At 36.4% G+C, this 24,367-nt stretch overlaps 2 protein-coding genes across 6 annotated transcripts in view; one reads left to right on the top strand and one right to left on the bottom strand.

Annotated features, from left to right (window-relative positions):
* The window catches only part of LOC123710676 (protein sidekick), a 36,126-nt gene extending 27,656 nt beyond the window's left edge, over positions 1 to 8,470 (top strand). The window contains exons 19-30 of one of the 4 annotated variants that reach the window (XM_045662740.1): positions 195 to 410; positions 664 to 860; positions 1,486 to 1,682; positions 2,052 to 2,291; positions 2,605 to 2,742; positions 2,984 to 3,191; positions 4,014 to 4,292; positions 4,628 to 4,648; positions 5,220 to 5,374; positions 5,895 to 6,060; positions 6,250 to 6,548; positions 6,812 to 8,470. In XM_045662740.1, coding sequence (XP_045518696.1) covers positions 195 to 410; positions 664 to 860; positions 1,486 to 1,682; positions 2,052 to 2,291; positions 2,605 to 2,742; positions 2,984 to 3,191; positions 4,014 to 4,292; positions 4,628 to 4,648; positions 5,220 to 5,374; positions 5,895 to 6,060; positions 6,250 to 6,548; positions 6,812 to 7,054 — 2,359 coding nt within the window. In that variant the 3' untranslated portion in view covers positions 7,055 to 8,470. Of the gene's footprint in view, positions 1 to 194; positions 411 to 663; positions 861 to 1,485; positions 1,683 to 2,051; positions 2,292 to 2,604; positions 2,743 to 2,983; positions 3,192 to 4,013; positions 4,293 to 4,627; positions 4,649 to 5,219; positions 5,375 to 5,894; positions 6,061 to 6,228; positions 6,549 to 6,811 lie in introns of all 4 variants that reach the window. The other 3 variants (XM_045662738.1, XM_045662742.1, XM_045662739.1) reach the window with 3 other exon arrangements.
* Positions 8,471 to 9,265: 795 nt separating this feature from the next.
* Positions 9,266 to 23,223, bottom strand: LOC123711452 (nucleosome-remodeling factor subunit NURF301). Of its 2 annotated transcripts, none has more exons than XM_045664053.1 (18): positions 21,617 to 23,223; positions 21,200 to 21,482; positions 20,679 to 21,106; positions 20,114 to 20,341; positions 19,687 to 19,859; positions 19,360 to 19,557; positions 18,991 to 19,231; positions 17,117 to 18,885; positions 16,630 to 16,867; positions 15,344 to 16,479; positions 15,122 to 15,236; positions 14,879 to 15,033; positions 12,915 to 13,113; positions 12,157 to 12,710; positions 11,789 to 11,964; positions 10,907 to 11,074; positions 10,147 to 10,427; positions 9,266 to 9,853 (listed from the first exon to the last, which is right to left on the bottom strand). In XM_045664053.1, the coding sequence occupies exons 1-18, from the start codon at positions 22,641 to 22,643 to the stop codon at positions 9,648 to 9,650; spliced, it is 7,575 nt and encodes a 2,524-aa protein (XP_045520009.1). In that variant the 5' UTR covers positions 22,644 to 23,223; the 3' UTR covers positions 9,266 to 9,647. The 2 variants fall into 2 exon arrangements, with proteins under 2 accessions (XP_045520009.1, XP_045520011.1); XM_045664055.1 differs by having other exon boundaries at positions 11,789 to 11,961.
* Between the last annotated feature and the right edge of the window lie 1,144 nt (positions 23,224 to 24,367).

The following is a 24,367-nucleotide window of genomic DNA, read 5'->3' as shown; positions in this document are numbered from 1 at the left end:
AAGACATTTTATTATGAAAATATGATTTATTCTCATATATATTCTTATTTATATATATAAGATTCTAATAATGAGTTTTTTTTTTGAAATCTTATTAATTGCGAAGTTTTAAAATGTCAAGATAGGATCTTATGCTGTATAAATATTAAACTAAACTACTTATTTAGTTAATCCAAAAGATATTTCTTCAACAGAGCAACGGAACTATCGTCAGAGCAATACTACCTATTTACGGTGCGTGCGCAAACGCGTCTAGGGTGGGGTGCGACTGCACGTGTGCTCGTGCTAACGACGGCCAATCGCGCTGCGCCTGCGCCACCAGCTCGACCACATCTCGCTCGCTCTTTACTTCAACCACATCAGATCACCTTCTCTTGGACACCGGGCGATGATGGATATGCGCCGTTGAGGTATTTTATATAATTTTTTTAATGATAAAAATTGGGGTGACGCTCGGCCAAGTCGCTAATCCTTTACTACTGTACTAATGTATTGACTTAAATAATTTACTAAATAATTTACTAAAAAAATCTTTTATGTATATTATGAGTAGATATGCATAACAATGTGTAATATTTGGGAAAAAATAATTGGTAAAAAATACCTGTCAGGGTTCCCAGCTCTTCCATAAGTTAATATATATACTATATTTTGATTGTACAGATACTACACAGTCCAGCAAAAAGAAGACGGTGGGACCTGGCAAACTTTACCCGAAAGAGTTGATCCGTTCGCGACGTCATATACAGTGGACGGCCTCAAACCTTACACAGCCTATCAGTTCAGAATACGAGCAACCAATGATATTGGCCCAAGTCGATATAGCAACGCCACTGAGACTGTTCGAACTTTGCCCGCAGGTAATTTTTGTATACAACTCTATTTTATTATATTATTCCATTACGATATTAATTCTAGATTGTGACTGGTCGTACTTGAATTCGTGTATGCGGTGATATCAGTTATTTTGACTACGTATTAGCGTGTTGTTCCCACGAGAATGTAAGTGCGTGCTCCTATTTCACCATGCCTCCTGATAGACGACAAATCTTTGTTTTTGCATTTATTTTATTATTATTAATTACTTAAGATGTCACGTGGAACATGGTGTAATGGATGCAGCTCCTTACAAACGTTGTGAAAAACAAAAACTTTAAGATTAAAAAGAGTGGCGGAGAGTTAATTGCCAGTTCTTCTCTTCCGTTCTACGCCCTCGATTTGAAAACTGGCAGTAACTGTAAAGTTATAAGCATTTTATATACATTTCTGTTTTTGACGCTCATAAGTGTTAATTGTATTACCTAAATGAATAAATGATTTTGAATTATAAATCTATTCTAATAATATAATTGTTTTTCGCATTCATTTATTCAAGACTGGTCAACTTATGTGTCTCGCGTTTTTTTTTAATATTGACAAGGTACACTTATGAATGTTAATAAAAAAAACAGTATACGTATAGTTTTACGTATGTGTTTATTCCAGCGCCAAGCAAAGCCGTAGAGAATCTACGTGTAGTACCCATAACACCTAGCAGCGTACGCGTTCAGTGGTCACCGCTCCCAGAGTCACATTGGAGTGGCGATGCTCGGACCGGAGGGTACCGGGTTCTGTACCAGCCACTCACCGACTTCACTGCCACGCTCCAGAATACTATGAAACAGGAGGTGCCTGGTATTAAGGTGAATACTTTATATTTAAAACTATTTTGTATAGAATCTCTTTTATCTATATATATTTGTCAATATCAGCAGTGTTGGCCAAGTGGCTTCAGTGTGAGGTCGTAGGTTTAATCCCCAACTGAGCGCCAATGGATTTTCTGTGTACGTGAGCATTTAATAATAATAATAATAATATTCGTAATTCTGCATAATGGAACAGTTGTGATATCGTCAGTTTAACGTCAGCATAAGATTTGAAATAAAATGTGTACATTATTCGTTTTATACCAAAACCTTTCTATATAGAAGATGAAGAAGAAAACAAAATTTATAAAATATGTGTTTTTAGTCAATTTCACATTTTTATAAGTGTCGTTTATTTTTTTACAGAGCGAAGAAGTGGTTCTAACGGAACTAGCAGTTGACCGTAACTATGAGATCAGCGTGTTTGCCGTGAACTCCCAAGGATTGGGGCCCGCTGGGGTTCCAGCTGTCGTGTGGGTGGGCGAAGCGGTGCCCACTGCACCCCCACAAGAGGTCACGGCTGAACCCGTTTCGCCCACGGAGGTCGGTCTTGTGTGGCGCCCGCCCCTACTTGACCAGCAAAATGGGGATTTGCTGGGATATAAGGTATATTATTTTATAAATAACTTTAATTTTAATGCATGGCATAGCCACAACTATAGTTTCTATAGATAAAAGTAGAGGACCAATGTATTTTTGAGAAGAACCGCTTTTCGCGCGTATAAACTCTATAAAGTATGATCACACTTCACACTTCTTGCGACACGTTTGTGAAGACTAAAATACCCACGAGCTTCTGTATTTTGTCAATTAAAAAAAAACAATCACTAGCCCCTCCGTGGAATATAAAGAATAAATAAATCATGTTTGACAAACAATTACAATTTTACTAAAAGAAAAAGTTTTTTATTGTTACCAGATTTTTTATCTAATGACGGAGTCACCCGAGGAACCAGAGCCCGGAAGACGCATTGAAGAAGAAATAGAAGTCGTTCCCGCTACTGCCACTTCCCACTCACTCGTGTTCCTTGATAAGTTTACACAGTATCGCATACAGGTGAGGTTAACGATACATAAACATACACCAAAAAATAGTTATTTTTTCATCGTCATATACACGAAAGTGATACGGAAATTATCCCTTATTGGTCCCTATCTCGCTTCAACATAGTGTAAACACAATTCGATAGATAGAGACGAAGGATTTCTTCAAAACTATGAACACGTAGAATTAAATTACATGTTTTTTTTTTGTAAATACGAATTCGATTTCCTTACAAGTTAAATTACTTAAACAGGTCTTAGCATTTAATCCAGCTGGCGATGGGCCGCGTTCACACGCAATATTGGTACGAACACATCAGGGTCTACCGTCAGCGCCTCGAAATGTCACGTTCAGCGATATCACCATGAACAGTCTAGTAGTGTCGTGGGAAGCACCGCGACGACGAAACGGCCTCATACATTCTTATCTAGTCACTTACGAGACTATCGAGCAGGATGAACGTAAGTAAAGCCGGAACCAGCATGTATATTTTGTGTTTTTTTTCTTCAGATTTTCATTAAAAAATGGTACTGTTGCGATATACATGATAAAATACATAGAAATAGTTAATTAATTAATAATTATAAATAAGTATGTGGGCCAAAGCTAGGATTATTGGTTTAAAAAGAATTTAGTTCAGTAAACATTGTTTTGGCTCTTCCATGCCAGCCGTGCTCTTTCTTTTACCTTGAAAGTTCTAAACTTGGTTTTTATCGTAAATATGTAATAAACAAATGTATTACTATGTCCTTACATATGAAATTGGCGTTTTGTATGGGGCGAACAAAAAGTACATTTATTTTAATTGAATATTTTTAATTAGTTAAAGTATGTACCATTGTTGCTATCTATGCACTTTTGCCATCCTATAGGTATTTAAAGAAAACATTTATAATTATTTTACATAATTTAAAAAAATTCCGACGTTTCGCGTGCTTTACAGCGTGCGTTGCCACGGTGACATATATAATCGGGACGGGAATCAATAAAATCTTTGAATGCGGTTTCGAATGCTCCATCAGAGTTGAATTTTTACTTGCAAGAAGTTATCCATATTTCGAATAAAATGGTAATCTCATGGAGGAAGGTCTAGGGAGTATGGTAGATGGGAAAATGAAATGATTCATGGTTTTCGAACAAATGCACGAGTCAATAGCTGTAAAAAAATTAATTTGGAATTTCTAACTAAAGAGGAGATATTTGAGGTCAAAGTGGCCGTACGACGAAACGTCATATGTAATCAATTTCATATGTAAGGACCTAATATTATATATTTTTCTTAGGTTTTAGCAAGCAAGTAAAACAGAAAGTCTCCGAGCGCCGACTTGCTGTCGGAAGCTTAGAAGAAGAAGTCGAATATAAATTCACCGTCCGAGCAGTGACTATTGGCGCTGGGGGAGCTGGGGAATCACGAGTTCGCACTGGCCCGCAGCCCGGGTCTCCGGAGCCCCCACGGGCCCTTGCCTTACGGGCTGACCCCGCAGCTTTACATCTACGCTGGACCAACGCCCCGTCAGGACGGGGACCTCTTCTTGGATACTATATTGAAGGACGGAAGAAAGGTATTTTTTAATTGATGGCAAATAATTCTTGGCTTCTGTCATAAGTTGTTTTTTTTACGTATTTTTTCCAGTTACAGTTACTTTGCCATAATATTGTATGTTTGAAAATACATTTTTTTTTAATAAATTTGCTATTTCGTCATTTTATACTATTCAAAATAAAAGGTAAAAATTAAAATTAAATCTTCTCTGGTGAAATGGTGTGAAATTTATACAAAGTGCATTCAAAGTCAATCATTTATTCACAGTCTTGAATATTGAAATAACTATAATGTTGATAAATGTGTATGATCAGTAACAATCTAGTATTAAAAGTTAATTTAATTTCAATGCAGCAAAGGAAACTTGGCAAGCATGTAAGTCTCCATTAACAATATAGTTCTACGTATGTATACTACATGACCTGGTAATCTTGGTTTTGCCATATAAATGGGTGATAATTGACAACGGTACACGACTGGCGCACGAATAATTTATTGATGACTAAGCGTTGAAGATTATTACAATACTACATCGCTATAAAAATGAGGGTTCGTGCTAGAAGAACGTTAAAGATTTTTATTGCCAAACCAAATAAAAATGGGCCACCGTCACCTTGGTTTAAAAAATGGTACCTGAAAATAATAAATAATAATATACAATAAAATTAGTCAAGCCGTTTCGGAGGAGATTCGTTACAAATACTGTGACATTATAATTTTATATATAAGATACTACCACTACTAAGAACGATGCAATAGAAGCATATTTCTCAAAACCTTAAAGTAAAATCTACACTTTTTAATCCATGTCTTGAAATCGTGAAAAAATATTTTTATGAATTATGCCATTAAATAAAAGTTCTTTGACGGGATAAGTCAGTGTTTACTATATTATTACATACTGCTGGCCACGATTGTTGAAAAGCAATAATTTTTAATTTTTCAGATGACACGCGGTGGGAGACAATAACGCGTACCAGTAACGGAATGTTGGAAGAATTCACGATATCTTACCAAAGCCTCCTTCCCTCAACAGCCTACTCTTTCCGGGTGATCGCATACAATATGTATGGGATCAGTAACCCTACTTACAGCGATAAGGTATGTTTTAACACAAAGACAGTACAGGGTGTAAATAGGGCTCCTATTTACACCCTGTACAGGTAAGTAGGTGATCAAACTGACACGAGCTAAAATTTAGGTCTAAGACGATTTGCTGTCTATGTTTTCACAATATCCTTGAGAAATAGTCAAATCCCTGGGGTTCTAAGCATGCGACACCACTTTGGTGAACCAGGGTTGTGCACCATTACATATTACAAAAATCGAGGGAAAGTTTCTTGCCAGTTCTTCTAGCCCGCTTTACGCCCTTGAATTGCTTGTAGTAAATGTTAATTTACAATTAATTTAACTTCTGACGTTCATAAGTGTACTTCTTTGCCTATATGAATTACATTATTTTGAGTTTGTATTAGTTCAGAAGGCTAATCCCATACAGGTTAGTGCGTCAAGCTAAGGCTTACATGTTCCTGAAAGTTTGGTTAAAAGGTCGATAACTCGACAGGTTTTATTCTAGTAATATTATTGAAATCTGTGATCCTTTATAGATAATTGTTTTTAGGTGATAGTGACGCCTTCGAAGTTGTACCTAGAGTACGGATACCTGCAGTATCGGCCTTTCTACCGACGCACTTGGTTTATGGTTGCACTTGCTGCAGCCTCCATTATCATCATCATTATGGTCATAGCTATATTGTGCGTCAAAAGCAAAAGCTATAAATACAAAAGTGAGTTCAATTTATATATACTTTCATTTTTATTAAAAGTTTTACTTGTTTTGTTAAACATTTTACAGATTCGTTATAGTTTGTTAACCTTAAGCCCTTTGACGAACATCCATCCAGTTTTGTTTTTCCCGTTATTCTACCTTGTGAGGAATGTTTACTCTATTCAAGGGAATTATATCGGTCTCACAGAGGAAGCGCAGAAAACGCTGGAAGAGTCACTCGCCGGGGAGACGGAGGAACGGGGATCCCTGGCTTTGGACTTGTACCGGTCGAGAGCTGGATCCAGCGCTTCGGCTGCCGCCTTGGGAGCCGGGACGCTTCGTCGGAAGCCACCTCCCGCCCCCGCTTTAGCTAAATCACCTCCCCGACCTTCTCCGGCCTCCGTAGCCTACCACAGCGACGAAGAAAGCCTCCGCGGATACGACGAGAACCCAGATGACTCTTCCGTCACCGAGAAACCTTCGGAGATGAGCTCCTCCGACTCGCAGGTAATAACCATCAGGATCACAGTCGTCTAAACCCCAAGGGCTTACACTAACTCGTTCTTTTCTCTTCCGTACTCTACGTTCGGATTTTCCGGTAAATATAACAAGTTATGTGTCACGCTTCTCCCCAGCACGTAGTTCGATTCTTCTAACGCTATCTTTCGAGCTTCAAGTAGCGTGTTGTGAGCTAATAGCGATATTTCCGCGTTAAATCTTACGTAGCTATCGAATTATATTTAATGACTAATAGCAATCGTATTTTTTAGAACTCGGAAAGCGAAAACGAGAGCGTGAGGTCGGAGCCTCACTCGTTCGTCAATCACTACGCTAACGTGAACGATACGTTACGCCAATCGTGGAAGCGACAACGGCCCGTTCGCAACTACTCCAGTTACACGGACTCGGAGCCCGAGGGCAGCGCAGTGGTAAGCCTGAACGGGGGTCAGATAGTGATGAACAATATGGCGAGGTCTCGGGCGCCGTTGCCGGGTTTCTCCTCGTTCGTATGACAGGACGCCGCCGCGGCGCACGTACACGCCAGTGACGCGACGCACGCGCTTCATATCTAACACTGCCCATTCCTTAGAGTTAACGCTGCTTGTTCATTTCGACTTTAAACTTGATTAAACGAATTTAAATGATTCGATACCAGGATTTATTGGTTGAATACCTCCTTATTATGAATAAGAGAACAATTTCAATGTCTAAGTGAAAAAGCTCAAGAAAAGCTGATTCGCCTTTTGAAATATTAATAAATTAATATAAGACTACAATTCTTTTACATTACAAATTGGTATTTATTCTATCTTTATTTTTTATTTGATATTATTTAGATATATTATCGAAATCTACGTATATTATGTTTTCTTCATCTGACACTGTGAGACCAATAGAGACAATCGAACAAGCAGAGTTAGGCTTAACTGTACATATCAATCATGAGTAATGTTCAACTTATGAAATAGTTAATTTAATGTGTAAGTTAAGGTACCATTATGTAATTTTTTAAATGTTCCGAGTTGTAGTACAATTTGTAAATATTTTACTCTTATTTTTGAACCCTAATGTACTTACTCTATGTATTTTTATATTTTAGTCTTATTTTTTACTTTTTTATCCATCCAGTTTATTTTTGTAACATTTTATGTGCAGCTTTATACACCAGTTTTTTACAATTACGTGTAATCAAATATTCCGAGGCCTTAGCACAAATCCATCAAAGTAATCGATTAACTTGGTTGAAAGACGGGTGTACTACACCCTCAAAGGCCAACAATACACCAACAACATGGGTCTTCATAGGCTACGGTAACTGCCTAGCTAGCTGTCCCGTCGGCTCGTGGCCTTGACATAAAAAAATAGTATTCGAAACGATTGTTATTTACTATTTGCATTAACAATTTGACTGTTTGTGCTAGGGATAGAGTTCGGAAGCACTTTTATGTGCACTTTGATATAATAAATAAGAGATACGTAAAATGTATGAATTCAAGAATTAGCAGTGAATGAAGTTTATTATGTTTAGTTTTTACGATTATGTTCTATTAAGAACGTAATTTTGACTGATTTAGAATATTGCTTCTTGTAAATAATCACAGTAGTTCATATAAAGTTATTTGGCACAACCTTATGAATATGAAAAACACTCTAAAATATCTTTACATTATGAATGTTAAAGTTAGATGTTCGAAAATGTTTGTCTTATATATCATTAAATAATCAAGACTAAAATAAATATTTCATTTGAAGCATTAGCCACATATGGGCTATAGACATTTTCTATATAGTTTAAGAATAGTCTTAACAGTTTTATAATAAGGCAGCTTCTCCTCTGTTTTGTATCGGACTTTTTATTAAACGTTTAGTGCCATTACCTACATTTTATACATTTGTGTTAAAAAGTATTAACACTTATTTTTAATTATACAGACTATGATGTGAATATATTATTAATTATAATGTATTTCTTTTATTGTACTACCCTTTCCTATAAAAACAATAACGAATCAAGTACCACGTTTTTATTATGATGTATGAAACTCGGTATGAATCCTCGGAGAACAGCTTTACTTTTTTTTGGGCATAAAGTATAAACTCTTTTTTCAAAACCGTATTTGAATATAAATAAGTCCAGTAAATAAATACGATTTTTGTATAGTTTACGCGTTTTAAATGGAAACGAAACTGCTGGCTTCTATGCAAGTCACGTTTTTTTTTTGCTTCATTTACCCATCATATCGTTACCGAAATGGTTAGGTGAAACGACTTCACGCTTGATCTGTTATTACACGCGGTATTGTTTATTTATTTATTTTTATTTATTTACACTTCGTTACAGTACAAAATAAAAATAAACATAGTTAAATCAAAAGGAGGGCAACTGGCGGCCTTATCGCTTACGAGCGATCTCTTCCAGGCAACCACTGTGAGTAAAGAAAAAAGAAATGTATTAAATAAGATAGGTAAGTAGTGCAAAAATACATGTTATACACAGTTATTAAAACAAAAACTCAACTGGAATAAAATATTAAAGATACATTAAAGATAGAAAGTAAAAAGACACATAAATCACGATAATTTAAGATAAGTCTCACGTCAGTTATTGTATAAATTGTTTTATAGCAATACCACGGCCTGCATTCTTTTTCGCCGTCATTCAACTTTGTCAATATAATAATCCAGTACTATACTGTTGTTGGTTAAATCAAACAAAATTCGTGTATGTTAATAAAAATTTTATTTCTTACATACAATAAGTTTACCTATACTATGCACTACCAAAGTAACTCAAGTCAAGTTATAGCTAACATAATGTTTTTTTCATAAAAATGTATATAGGTACATAATATTCTTCCGAGAAGAGCATGTCAGCTTATGAATTGTCCGTGTGATAAGCATTAATAAATACAATAAATACTTAACATGAAGCTGACATCTTAATATATATCTATAGAAATAATTTATACAGTTTATTTTCTCCTCCACTTCACTTTACAATTTACAGATGATACAGATCACAAAGAGTAGTAAAATAATAGATACGTCTCCTAAATAAACCGACACAATCTCGGACACACTTAGTTTAATTCACAAGCACTTCTATCATTGTGTGGTTTCAAATAACTTTTCACGAAAATATTTAATTTTTTGTGCAAAAAATGCTTCTAGTCCTTCGGCACATCGATAAAACTCAGAATCCTTTGGATTAAAATATCGGCAATTGTCGAATATTTTAGTCATATCACCAATAAATTCACTCAAAGTACTATACGTTTGGTCGTTCACTTTCTTTTCCACAGTTTGAAGATCTGCAAATACAGATATTATTAGTTCATGTTTTAGATATAAGTATAATACTGTCCTAGTTTATCGTGTTTAAATATTGTTCCTTGTTTGGAATAGCAATTCCAATGGATATGTGCATTGTGCAATGTTGACAATTTTTTTTTAATCATTTAAAGAGCTTAATCGCTATATACGTACATCTGATTTACTATAATCTTATATAAACCTACTTTTATCTAAATCAAATTGAGTATAGGTAGGTCCTTAAGGGGTTGCTCCTGCTTAACTAATTTAAGTAAATTCAAAAGCAGCTCACCCATGGGTTCCTTGATTATTTTATAATACGTCGGGGCTTCCCTAGGATCGACCGGCTCCATGAAAGGCCACGCATTCTTATGCAAGTGAATTTGTTTGATGAGTCGTTTCAAGTTTTCATAATCTTTGGGGGTGAGTTCCTTCATATTTGCATAGTTGACGGAATTATTTTTCTGACAATTAGGACAAATATATTCGTCTATGTTGTCTGCTTCAGACTGGAGTATTCCGACACATCTGCCGTGGAACCAGTCTTGACATCGATCACAGCATATGTAAAACCTGTGAATTGGATTTATTATTGAAATTCTCATGAATAATAAAATGTAGGATTTTTTAATTCTTGCTAATATTTGAATTTAACAATGCCGAAACACATCATATTAGGGCCATTCACAATAACTATAGAAGACTTATAATTATAGTTAATATTAAAGGTAAACAGTTGTGTAACAGAAGAGCTTAGAAAAATTAAACTGATTTCAAATATCTGTCAATGACAATTTCGATACTATCAAATCTTAAAACTAAAAAATCGATTTTGATGAAACTTGGACTGTTCCGTAAGATGGATTTAACCGGATTTAAATAAATATATGATCTACATTTCAATATAATTTAGACTATATATTTATTTATAAATTACAAAATCGTAACATACATACATACTCATACAGGTTCGCTGATTACCTCTTTATTCATGTAGGTCAAAATAAAAGCAAATGCTCAAAATGAGACATTGTTTAGTCGAAATAACTTACTGTGAATTATCGTAGGGTTGCCGACAGAGACAATAGAGCTCTTGCGTCTCTTCAGCCCTTCTGCACTCGGAGCAAACATATTCCTCCATAGTCTTACTCATCTCTTCAGTGACGCCGACACAGTCGCCGTGGAACCAATTACTGCAGTGTTCACACCCCACGTAAAATCTGAAATTTTTTATAAGGTATAGTGACTTAATAATATAAAGTATAGGGAGAAAATTAGATGAAGATGGAGCCGGTGGGAGAAGTCTTTTTAATAGGTCCCTAATAAATAGGTATTAATGTTTTGTAGTGTGTGAATCATTTGGAAATAGTGTAATTTCAAGAAATAATTTATTATTATTAATGTCTAAATATTCTTAGGACGACGCGGACACGATATTCATAATTGTATTCAAATTAGCCTTGTCCAACTTCGGAAATCTGTTTATATTGTTTCTGGTATGATTAAAGAGAAAACTTTTTACTAATCCGTGAAGCTAGAAAAAAAAAAGTATTTATCTCAAAAACATATTTATATTTTAAACTGCAAGAAACATAAATTTTAGTGTATACTCTAAGTAGAAAATAGTTTCAAGTATATTTTAAACTAATAAAATAGAATAACGATATTTTAATTATATTCTTTAATTTATTTGTTTAGCATAGTATTTTAAAGATTGTGACAATGACAGAATTCATTATTATCTGTATTTTAAATTACATGTTTGTCCGTTTGGTGGCGCCAGAGTCGCAGCTTACTTTCGTTCAATTCATATATTTCCAACTGAATATCAACTTTATTATCTAATTTATAAGTGCTAACGCTAACATTAGCGAATTTAAAATACAAAAAGACACTTTTATTTTATGGGCACCGGTGATCCCAATAAAACTTACTTGGTATTATCATATGGAGTCCGACATATACACAAGAGTTTCTCTTTTTTGATTGACTTCTTAGTTTTCGGAGTTGCATCGCGACTGACCGAGGTAGTTCGACGTTTGCCTCGAACTTCTTCTTGTTTAGTTCTCTCGGCACGAGTTCGTAAAGCCAATTCAGCGGATAACTCCTTCTGAAACAATTTATAATCAGTATATTTATGTTTGGATGTAAACTTATAGAATACTTAATAAGAGCTTTTTACACTAGAATATACGATGCAATGATATGTGCCTCTCTTAGTAACGTGCGTGTAAAATTAAGCCATTGTACCTGTTAAGTCCATATTTTTTTTTACTAATGTCGATATAATAAAAATAAACACCTGTATTTCAACACCGAGCTCTTTCTCCAACAGCCCACGCTTCTTAATTATATCTTTTTTGAGCATCTCCTTGTGTTTGAACAGTATCATTTGCAGGCGCGAGTTGTTCGTCGCCGTACGTCGTCGCTCGTCGGCGGCCGATAGGGGTGCGGGGTTGGGGGCCGGGGGGGCTCTGGGAGGCGTCGGCGGGGCCGGCGCAGGGGGAGGGTGAAGGGGCTGCGCTAGCACGGGTACGTGTCTCGGTGGGGCGCGGGGCGACGCTGTCAGGTTTGGAGATGTGAGGGTGGGGATTGGGGAGGGCGGACGCGCTCGACCTCGCTTCCGCGGGCTCGTCTCGATCCACTCATCGTCATCGTCGTGTCGGATGGGGGGGCGGCGGCGGGGTGCAGGCGCGGGTGGCGAAGGGGAGGGGGAGACGACGGGAGGTGGAGGGGCACGCACTTCGCGCTCCACAATCTCAGGCTTCATCTGCTTCTCTTGGTACCGCTGTAGTTGCAGTAGTTTCTCCTCGATTTCAGGATTCAAGTTCTCCTGCTTTAAGGCACTTTTGATTGCTGCGAATTTATTACGTAAATTAGAAGAAGTTAGAATATAGCCAATTTATAAAATTGCACAATATGTAACCAAGTAATGTAGACATTTTTATTTTTGCTATTTTTGACAATTGCTATTTTTTTAATTGCTTGCATTATATTAACTTTTGTAACAGCGCTATGAGTGTCAACCTGGTATTAAAACTTGGTAAAGACAATACTTACTCTGTTGAATGTAGTCAGGAGTGAGGATAAACTTATTATTTAGAGTCTCATCTTGAGAGTTAACAATATCTGTTTTAGTAATATTTCCCAGTATATCTTCAGGCTTCGAGGGCACGGCTTCTTTGCTACTAGCAGCCACTGCTACGTTGTCTTCGCCGTTTACTAAAGATCGCTTTAATCTATCTTCATCATTTGTCTCCTAGAATATATACAAAATCATATTTCTACTACCAACATAAATAAAAAACAAAACAAAAAAATAAGAAACAAAAACGTTTTGTGGGAATATATGATAATTTCATTTACTGATTTACAATACGTTATTAAACAATATGTGACATAATGAAATCTTTTCTTACATAATTTTCTCGACTAAGATTGCCCATACACCCCCACAAAATAGCAATAATAAAAACAGAAATTCGATCAAACAATAAAGGTCTATTCAAATGAAAGTCAATAATTTTCATATTATTTTATTTTTTACTGATTATATTGCACTGTCCGTTATATCGATGTAGTACTACAATTTTACATTTCACGAGGTGTATGAGCAATTCAGTTACTACGATTTCATTATTCATATTTAATATATGACGGTAAATTAAAAAGGATGGGACATCTAAAGAATTATAGTTATATATTTTGTTTTCATAAAAGTAATTAAAATCAAAATAATTTAGATTCCCCATCCCCTGTACAATATTCAGGATTAAAATGCCCCTTTTCGTTGGTCAGATAAATACGAAATCCTTCGATATAAAAGTGATATAATACTGTTTGAATGTAAATTAACGCTAGCAATAATTGTTCTACTTTTGAGGCGAATTTTTTATAATATATCACCTTTTACAGAATTTTTACTACAACCGTCACAATTTACATACTTAGAATATGTTGAACATAGTATATTGCAACTTGCCCCAAAAGCCACATTAATTGAAATTAAGAAATTGTTTTATTATTTTTAATTACACTACGAATATAATTCGGCGGAAACGACAGAATGTCAGCTTTTATTTCAAGCAAATAACGTAAAATTTTCAGCCTATTTCTTTGGTATAAAATATGACCATAAAATCGTCCAAACAAATCAGTCCATTACCTACTTTCTAAGCTTATGAGAGTCTATATTAAACCAGTCTTATAAAAATCTTTACATTTTTCGTAAGGATAACTACGTACTTTCAATTTTATCCATAAAAATACGAAACAAAGTCTACTTGGAAGAAAATTCCTAAGTATGAGCACAAAACCATATTCATAAAGATTTTAAATAACGCTTTAGGACTTGTTAAAAATAGCGTAAGACTAATATTTTCAATTTCTGCTATCATTTTAATAGTTTCTACAAATTTCAATAATAATCCTTATTCAGTAGAGACAAAAATTGATATTTCCAGTATAGAGTACTTCCAAATCAAATTAATATGGTTTTGTGTTTAAATCTGTGAACTATACACGCTAAGTAACCATATAATAATCAGTGAATTTTACAAGTCTTCGTTGTTATTATTATACCTAACATAGAGTTGGATTACAAATAAACATTAGATATGATCTTAATAAACATAGAACTGAATTCAAGAGATATATAGCGGAAAATCTTAATATTCGTTTAATTATAGAAATATGTACATTGTACAGCGTGTATATTACAACTATGAAAATCATATCGCCATTTTAATTAAAAACAACGGCAATTGAAAACCGCAAATATATCAGATTAAGATAAATATATATACTGTGGCCAGTATGGTTCAGCTGTTTTGTTCGGAAGCATATAAAATTGTACATTTAACAAATACGATTCGAATATCAAAATTGTTGATTTCTATAAAATTCAACAAATATATCACTAACCAGATTCGGATTATTAGTCTTCAAGTTCATTCTGTTGCATCTGGCTTGAAGTCGATTTTCACAGTTGCAGAGACATGACTGTATTAATAATAATAAATTACCTGGTGCGCGGGAGTGGGTATCGTGAGAGAGTGGATGGGCTGGATGGGCTGAATGGGCTGCATGGGCTGCGCGGGGAGGGCTGTGGGCGCGGGCTGCACCGCCAGGTACATCTTGCGCGGACCCAACATTCCCTGCTTGCCGGTAGACTCTTGCGCTGGAAGAAAATGGCTCAATTTATATTAGTTCCTTTTAGTGGAGATTTTAAAAACGCAACCATGTGTAAACGTTACATTTCCTGTTACCTTTTAGTAGTTGTTGTTTGACTTGATGTTGCACCAATCCCAACTGTTGTGGGGTTAAGGAATAACCATGAAGTCCCTGCAAAACTATACTGGGACCGCTGCTCGTCTGCATCACCTGAGAACGAAATTTATTATTTTATTATACAATATTATTTTTTCAGATATACAATGTCTTTAAGATTTTATAATAAATCTATTTAACTGTTTAACGACAAAACACACCTGAGCCGTAACAGTCTTTATCACAGTTCCAGGCGGTTGTCCGGCAAGCAGCCTCTTTTCCATGATCTGATCCTCCGTAAGCTGTTGGGGCGAGTTGGAAGTGGCGGGAACCAGAGCCGGGGGCCTCACCAAGGACGGGGCGGAAGGCGCCGACGAGACGGGCTGGACGGTGGGCGCAGGCGTGAGAGCCTGCACCGTCGTGGCCGCCGGAGAAGCCACCTGCGCGGTCACGGGGCTCTGTCCTATGTGGGCGACTATCTGCGCTTGGTTGTTGCCCGTGTGCCGGATGAGCACCTGCTGTCCGTTGACCGTCGCCAGCTGCACCTTGCCGGTCGCGAGCTGTTGGGCCAGGGCAGGGCTGTTGACGACGATCTGCTGAGCGCGCGGTCGCGGCGTTTGAGGGCGGATGGGGGTCACGGGGGGTGCGCGAGGAGGGGTGGCGGCGCGCTGCACCAGCTGTCCCTGCATCAGCACGGTCTGCATGCGAGGCGTGGCAGCGGCGGCCGCCCTTCCACCCGCATTGCCCGCCTGTACCACCAGCTGCTGCGTCGGCTGGACCACCACTTGCTGCGAGGGCACCATCACCTGCTGCGACGCTTGCCCCACCACCGGCTGCGCGGGCTGCACTACCAGATGCCGACCGGTAACGCTCTGCGAAGGCTGCAACACTCGTTGCACTGGTTTCGTCTCCTCCGGCTTTACTTTGGGGGCTTTGTCGTTCGAATTTTTGCATTTTTCCGTGTCAATCTTTCCTGAGGCGGCCGCGATCAACTGCCCCGTGCCGCCTTGCTGGCCCGCCATCACGACGTGCAGTTTTCCGTCGGCCATTTGCACCAACTGTTGCCCCGGCAGGAGACCCTTGACGGTGATCTTCCCGTCGGGCCCTCGGATGATTTGAACTTTTTGGGGGCCCTCTTTCTGGGAGGGAGTCATCGACTTAGGTGATTCGCTGGACAATTTCACACTTTGAACGGGTTGACTGATAACGCGTGTCGTCCCGTCTGTCCCCTTAGTCATTATGATTCTTCTAGTTCCTATAACATTCTTCTGTCCGCCCGACGTAGGGGTGTTTGCTGTCAATAGCGTCGACAAAGTATTTTTCCCTGAATTGTGGTTGGGCGTTCCCTTCGATTTATCTAAAAAATATTTTTTCTATGAAGTATGTAGTTGATAAGTAAGACTAATTATTCAAAGCAAACATTGATTGATAATTTTGGAATAGCCCCCTCGGTTAATAAGAGATCAGGCAAACAAAGCAACAATAAAAGGCGATAATATGTATATACCCTGCGACATCTCGAGCGCCCTCTTCTGCTGGTGGGCAGCGCGTTGCTCGCGCAGCTGCTGCTCCATCTTGTCCTTGATGTCAGCAGCGTGCGCGGGGGGAGGTGTTGGCGCTCGGCCCCTCGGGGGCAACTTGCCCGTGGTGGTGCGCGTCACTGGCGTCATCCGCTCCGCACGCTCGCCGTATTGACGCACCTCCCATAGTTCCAACTTGTCCTCGTCTACCCATTCTTCCGTTACCTACAGTTTTCACAAATAAAAACTTAATTATGGTCATATAAGTGCCCCAATAAATTGGTTTTTCATGCACACTTGGGATAACAAATTAAATGTTCCAGTTTTAAAGGATAAACTGGTCCTCCTGATAAGCTCAGCGTGTCTGCAACATGGTTGCCATTGCGAGGGTTGCCAGCCTCGTAAATTACTTTTTCTCAACAAATATACTAACTACAAGAAATTTAAATAACGAAAAAGGAAACATATACTGACCTGTGGTTCAGTATTTTGTGGGGACTCCGCTCGTTTCCGTTTCCTTAAACCGCTGCGAATGGACGTCACCTCGCGAACCGTTTTGGGTAGTTCGAGAGGAATGACGACCCGACGTCTTAGATATTGTGTCCTTTCCGAAAATTGGCCCACGTGACGATGTTTCAAAAGCTCCAAGGAAACTATTTCGGTGTCCGTGGTGAGTTGGTGCTTGCCGTCAGCCGTGGCAGCTTTGGCTGCCATGTCTTCCCAGCGCAGGCATGCCCACATCACTCTAAGTTGCAGGGCCGCACTGGCCAACCACTGGAGGTTCACTGTTCTGTACAACCAACAGGTTTTGAAAAGAGGCCTAGCACAAGGATACGGCCAAACCAGCTGATTTGGTTTAGCGCTATGGCTAAATCCATGCACCGTCGAGTGACCTCCTTGTCGACTCAATTTCCTTAGTTCATGGTTAGGCAAAACCATTATTGTTTTCGTTTTACTTTTCGTGTGAAATGACGAACAAGGTGGATACTTCACTGGCGTCCTCTTCTTTTTCTTTTCGTTTGCGGATGTTTGGACTCTTTTCAGGTAAAGTTTTCCACATGGTTTTTCTGTAGAATAAATTCTAACGATTCCACATTCAGTCTTCTCCTCTTTGATTGTTTTTTCTTCCCTTTTAATACTTTTTGCTCCGAATCGTCTATTTATTGCAGCTCGATACTTGGGTACGTCTTCTGTTTTTTCACTTTTCACGGAACATTCATAATTTTTTGTTTCTTTATTTAACTTCGCAGACTTACCTCTAGTTATTTTTAACTTGGGAATTGGAGGACGAGACTTATCGTCGCCGCTTTCTGCATTCTGACAATCACTTTCCGTTAGCTCCTTCAAAGGTCCAATTTCCACATCATTATCATCAATGTTATTATTTCCTATATCTATATCCATTTCATTGCCAACAGCTGGAACTGCACACTCATCTAAAGTATTTTCACTTTTAAGAATACTATCAGCATAAGGCATATTGGTGTCACTTCTTTCCGTTTTCAGATTGGGTTCAGAGTCACTACTGGACTTTCGCTTGATGAAGCATTCCTCTGTATTTCTATTGTCACAATCTTGGGCACATGCAACTGCAGACAGTAAATCAGTCAAAATATTTTCATTTGAATTAGATCTTTTGCCCAGAAGATATTGCTCTAAAATTGACATTTTATTATTTTCCTGTGAGTTTAAACCAAAACCTTTGTTGTTGGCAGAACTGCTTTTTAACAATGACAGGAGTTTATTTAGTAAATTAGCTTTCTCAATACACAAAGGTGAATAACAGTTTACTTTTAGTCCAGTGTGGTTTAAGACCGTTTCAGCATTCCTACAATCTAAGGAATAACAATTGTACTGCTTGGTAATTCCACTTAATACTAAATATTGTTCTCGCAGAGTAGCAATTTCGCTACTTATAGAATTATTTTCTTGGTTATCATCATTGGTTGTATTACACATATTTGTCACATCGGTTTCTGAATCTTCAGTTTCAATATCAATACTCTTGTCTTCTTCATTTCTTACTTCTTCTTCTTTTTTAACTTTCTCTAAAAGGTTTCCAATTTTTTTCTCCTCCATGAACTTTAGATATGTACGCCGAGCCAAAAGATCATCTAATTTGGATTTCCTTGCAATTTTAGGGTAGTACTGTCTTACTGTGGAACTCAGAGCTTTCTCTACATTAATTTCCTCAAAATCCTCAACATCCTTCTCCAATGTCATGTTTCTCATTGAAGGGGGTACTACAAGGGAATCAAAAAAGGTATTATAATAAAAACTAAAATCTAAATTGTCTTTTCAATTGAATGCTGCATGAGTAATTGTTATGTATTGATAAATTTACTTACATTTTGCCAAAACATTTTCATCAGTTGATCCATCAGATGTTAGGTAATCATATGTCTTAGGTTCTACTGCCAACACTTTAATGATGCTTCCTTCCCTTACCCTAACTGCTATTTTTGCAGGTCCATTGCTCAAGCCCAATTTGTTAGACTTAAATCGCTTTTTAAACTTTCTAGTAGATGAATTCCAGAGCCAACCCCACTGGCCATGAATTCTATATTCTTCACCTTTTTGTTTCCACACCTAATACATAAATCATATTTTAACCAAATATTTGAACTAAGCTGTATATACATAAATGTCAAAATAGTCATAGAAATGTATATACACCTATATATATTTTTTATTTCATAATTTCTGTAATATAATACCTGATTGTGAAGACCTAAGGAGTATTTAACAAAGTTATATGCAGTGCGGTAGCGTTCTTCTTCTTCGTCCCTCTCTTTTTTTTCTCTCTTGTCGATTTTCTTACGTTCTTCGCGCTCCAGCGCTGTAGTCCGCATTAGCCGTACATGTCCCAGCTGTTCATGCCATGCTGGTACCCACACCACACTTCTAATGCAGGCCTATATTTTTTTTTAGTAAATTTAATTCTTTCAATGACAAATTATATATTCCTCTAATTGACTATTAATATACAAAAAATTTAGTTTCCAAAATAATGTACATATAATAAGTGAAAATGACAACATTACCTGTAAGACACAAAGTGCTCTTGCAAAGTCTCTAGGCGCTTGACAGAGCTGTACAGCTTGCACCCAGGGCTTCCTAAGGAGGCTCCAATTGGGATGCATGAATTGTATTACTATATTAGACTCCAAGTGTAGAAGTGTTTGACGCAATGTTGCTACAAGCAATGGTTTTGTCGCTAAAATAAAAATAAACATTTTAAATAATAAAAGCTATTGGTAATTTTAAATGTACAAGAAAACACTATTAAAGTGCTAATTTATTCTATACACTTTTATAATTTTATACTACAAGTATGGTGTCTTTACCTGAGATCAAATAGAATATTTATAGAATTGAAGTGAATGGTAACAAACATTTATTTATAAATACATACAAGTACTATAACAGAAGGAAAATATATACTGCAGCTTGAATACAATTTATACATACCATTCAATAAACCAATCCATTTGAAATCCTGTCCCGTTGATAGTGAAAACTTGTGTGAAATATATCTCTTCTTATCGCGCTCTTCATTTCTCTGGGGCTTATTAAGGGCTAATGGATTACATGTATATTGATTGACATAAGTCTTAAATACATTTTCATTTCCAAGCTTAAATAAGTATGTTCCATTTGAGATTTGATTTGATCTTTGTCTTGTAAGACGTTCAGACACTGAAAATATAATGTAAATAAACACATGTCTATGTGATGATGATGTCAACAAATCTTATTATTATTTTATACTATTCATACATTAGATTTGTAATAAAAGCCAACTTGACATCCTATTTTTTTGTACTTTAGATGTCTTTATAGCAAATTTTTTAAAGTGTGAATAGCCATAATGATTGATGCATTAAGTTACACAAATATATTTTGACCATTAAGACTATAAAATGTCTCATATTTCAGCTGCACATATCAAAAATTGAAGGATTCATTATGGCAACTCAACAATAATAATAATCCATTTCAATAATAATAATAAACCTAGAGGTTACAAGATTACCTTCTTCATTTTTCTTGATTAACTTATTTTTATTAGTACTTTTGTCATCAGGATAGGTTTCATTTTCGTCATGTTTTTCATTGTCCTCACTAGACACAGTTACTTCATGTACAATATCTCCATCATTCACAAGGGAATCTGACCCCTTATCATCATCATTAATACTGAATCCTTGCTGTTTATGTGTTTCTTTTGATATTTTCTTTTTAAGAATAGTAGCATTCTGTACTTCTAAATATGACTTTCTATTTCCTTTAGCTTGATTGGTAAGTTTTTCTGTAATATCCATTTGACGAAGAATCTCAGACTTCATTTCAAGTAATTCGTGAACAAGGGGAGCTTCCATTTCCTTAGAATCTAAGATATTAAGTAATTCTTGAAACTGGTCTGCTGTTGTGTAATACCAGACATCACTATTTTCAGCCTCACTAGAATGAATAAATTATGGAATAATTTTTTTTAAACAATTCCGTCTGAATATCAACCAATTATAAAAATGAGGATACATTATCATTACTTACATAAAAATTCGTCTTGAGATAAACCAATATTTTCTACCATGCCTATCAAATCCTAGGTGTTCATGACGACAAAGTAATCCTTGTTTTTCAGCATCAGATACACAATCAGTAACACCAACAGTTTTATGTTGTTTACATAATGAACATTGCCAGTCTTCAGAAGGCACATCTTCTAGTGGAGGATCAACACATTCAAGATGATATACTGCTGGGCATGTTTCACAACACAATAAATCACCTAGGCGGTGACATACTCTACAATGGTCATCATATTGTATAGGTGCTGCAACAAAAATTTAGTTTTCAGTATTGTAAATTGAAAATGTAGGCATGCAGCAAGCCAAGCAAATCACTTCTTAAAACAATATTTATTAAAATGTCTATCTATATTATATAAATAATACAATCTAATTATACCTTCATTAATCAAGTCATCACGAACTGGATTAGTAATAAGAAATTGATTACACAAAAATTGCAGAACAGCAAGACGATCCTCGACCGTTGTGAAAGGATATTCACAAGAATTCAAAATTCTTGATATATTTTTATCAAATGTTTTGTCACTATCCACATAAGCTCTCAAAACTTCTGGCCATGTCATGACATCTAATAGAAACAGTGTTATATTTACACTATCTTTATGGTCTATAGGACCATAATGAGTTTGTTGGGCATCTTCCTCCCGTAAAAGCGCTTTCAATAGCATTATATGTACTTCCGTTAGTAGTGTACTTTGCTCATTACAGCTAACTGCAGCACACAAGTCTTCTAATCTAAAAGGTGATAACCGTACAAGATGCCTAAAGTGGCGTAAGACCTCATAAACACCAACCACTTGCAAAACTAAACTATGAGGAATTATTAAGTCATCAGATGAGGCTGGAAGTACTAAATTGGGTATTTGACGTTCTTGCTGTAGCCATAAAGGATCAGGACTAGGAACTCTATTAAAATTCGAAACTAATTTTCGTGGAGTTCCTGCTGCAGAATTAATAGAACAAACGGAGAAGTCACTATCACTTCCAGCAGCACCATCACTCGCGGAACCATCTGAGCTTTCACTAACTCGCTCCTCTTCAGGCTCTGATCGATCACTAAACTCATCTCCAAAATCAGATCCATAGTGATATTCCGATTCGTGATAATCTGCAGCATGAGGATTATATCCTCTTCTCGAATAAGCGTTAGATAGACCACCTCTTCTACTTTTGTGTGATTTCCCACCTCTTTGTTTTCGAGTACTACGTTTGCTAGTATCACTACCTTGAGGCGATGACGCTCTTGATGCAGATGGAGTACTCGTTAATGATCCAGTTCCAATATTTTGAGCTTGCAAATATTTGGGTTTCTTTAATAAATGATATTGAAATTTCCTGTTCTTTTCAAAATTGCCGGATTTTGGGGGTCTCCCGCGTTTTTTAGCCCCCCTCCCCGACATCATTAGTTACAACTGTCAATTATTTACTATTTCGCACGTGTATCGCAAACACATTCTTGTTTACAAAAACAAAATGTTACCAATATTATTTAGCTTCATCCTAAATCCAAAGGATTCATAATCTTAGCCTCATACGACGCTTAGCACAAAACTATTGTCACAAATCACAAAATTACTGTCATTTTACACTTCCACGTCTAAATTGCAAGTTTTTAAGATCACTGCTAACAGTACATACATAATGTAATTTTTATTTATTTTACAGAAGGCACCAAAAGCTTTTCGTGACGCGAAATGTGAATAGGTAGGTAGGTACCTATTCATGCAATTCTCAAACGCTTGATTCTGAGCGCCTATTGGCTGGTTTTTAACCCGCCATGTTGATTTTGTACCTTGTGGTTTATTGAATTTTTATGCTAATAAAAAAAATAATTTCACTTAAATTATTAACAATACAATATATGACAAATTGTGTATTTTGTTGAAGAATAATATTTTAATGGCAAATACGACTTGGCAGACACTAAATAACACAAATACATTCAATGGCCGCACGTCGTAAAAGTTAAGCTATTTCCGAAGATGGCAGCCATTTTCTTTTTCCCATTTATCGAGTCAATATGTTGCAAGCTTGTGTTACCCTGCGGCATAATTGTAATATATGAATTATAATCTGTAAATTAAAGTTGGCTTTTTAAGATTTATCTTTAAATAAATAAATAAACAAATATTAATTTTAGTTTCTACACAGAGTAAATACATCCTTTTACTTTTGGTACAAAAGTTGTGGAAATCATCAATGAAGATCTTTCCATTCTATATCCATACATCATTATAGATTGGACTTGCAGAAAAGTATTTTAAATAAATGTTTCTTAAATGAAACCTATTAAGTTATTAAGGGCGTATTGGATTTCAATTTACAGGAATCATAGAAGTTATGAGAGCTTGGTAATGGCGAAATAAGCAGATTGTGTGCTTTTAACACAATATTTTATAATAACCATAGATCACAGGTAAAAAATACAGCAACACCGGTACCGACTATGTAGAGATTTGAAAAGTTAATGTTGCCGTGATGTTCCTGCTGGTTATTATTTAAATGAAACAAAATATAGATTATACTCATTGGTTACTAATTGAACTGGGGTGGACTTTCTAGGCGGGAAATTGAAAACTACTGAAATAAATTCTATTTATATTAAAATAAATATTATTTCTTTGTAAATAACATTATAAATAAACAAATTAAATATAAATATCCTGTGTAAATAATAAAAATCCTGAGATGTGATTATTGCCTTTATGCAATAGTCACATCCAGGTATTTGTGTTAATGAAATAGCAGACAAAACTGCATATGAAGGAGTTAATGCTTTTCATGTCAGAAATGTGGTACATGTTCCAATGACCGATTATTATGTAGATAACTCATAAAAATATATGTGGATAAGCTTTTGGAAAATGGACAAAAATTTAAAGGAAAATGGTATGTAAGGAATTTTCCATAGACTACTATTGGCAAGTGAAATAATGGAAGAAAGTGATCCCTCCCTCCGCCACTTGTGTGATTTGTTCAAAAGTGTTATTGTGCATTATATTATATACGTTAAAAATACCGCATGGATGATTTTCAATCACTGCTTTCACCGGGTTCGTACTAGGGATGGCGTATTTTCCCGAAAAGTATCGATTTTTAAACCGATTCTAATCGTAAGCCGGTGAAT

This window comes from Pieris brassicae, chromosome 6 (assembly GCF_905147105.1).
Source record: "Pieris brassicae chromosome 6, ilPieBrab1.1, whole genome shotgun sequence".
Lineage (NCBI taxonomy): Eukaryota > Metazoa > Arthropoda > Insecta > Lepidoptera > Pieridae > Pieris > Pieris brassicae.
Note: the sequence above shows the minus strand (reverse complement) of the source record. Positions and strands in the feature narration are given on the sequence as shown.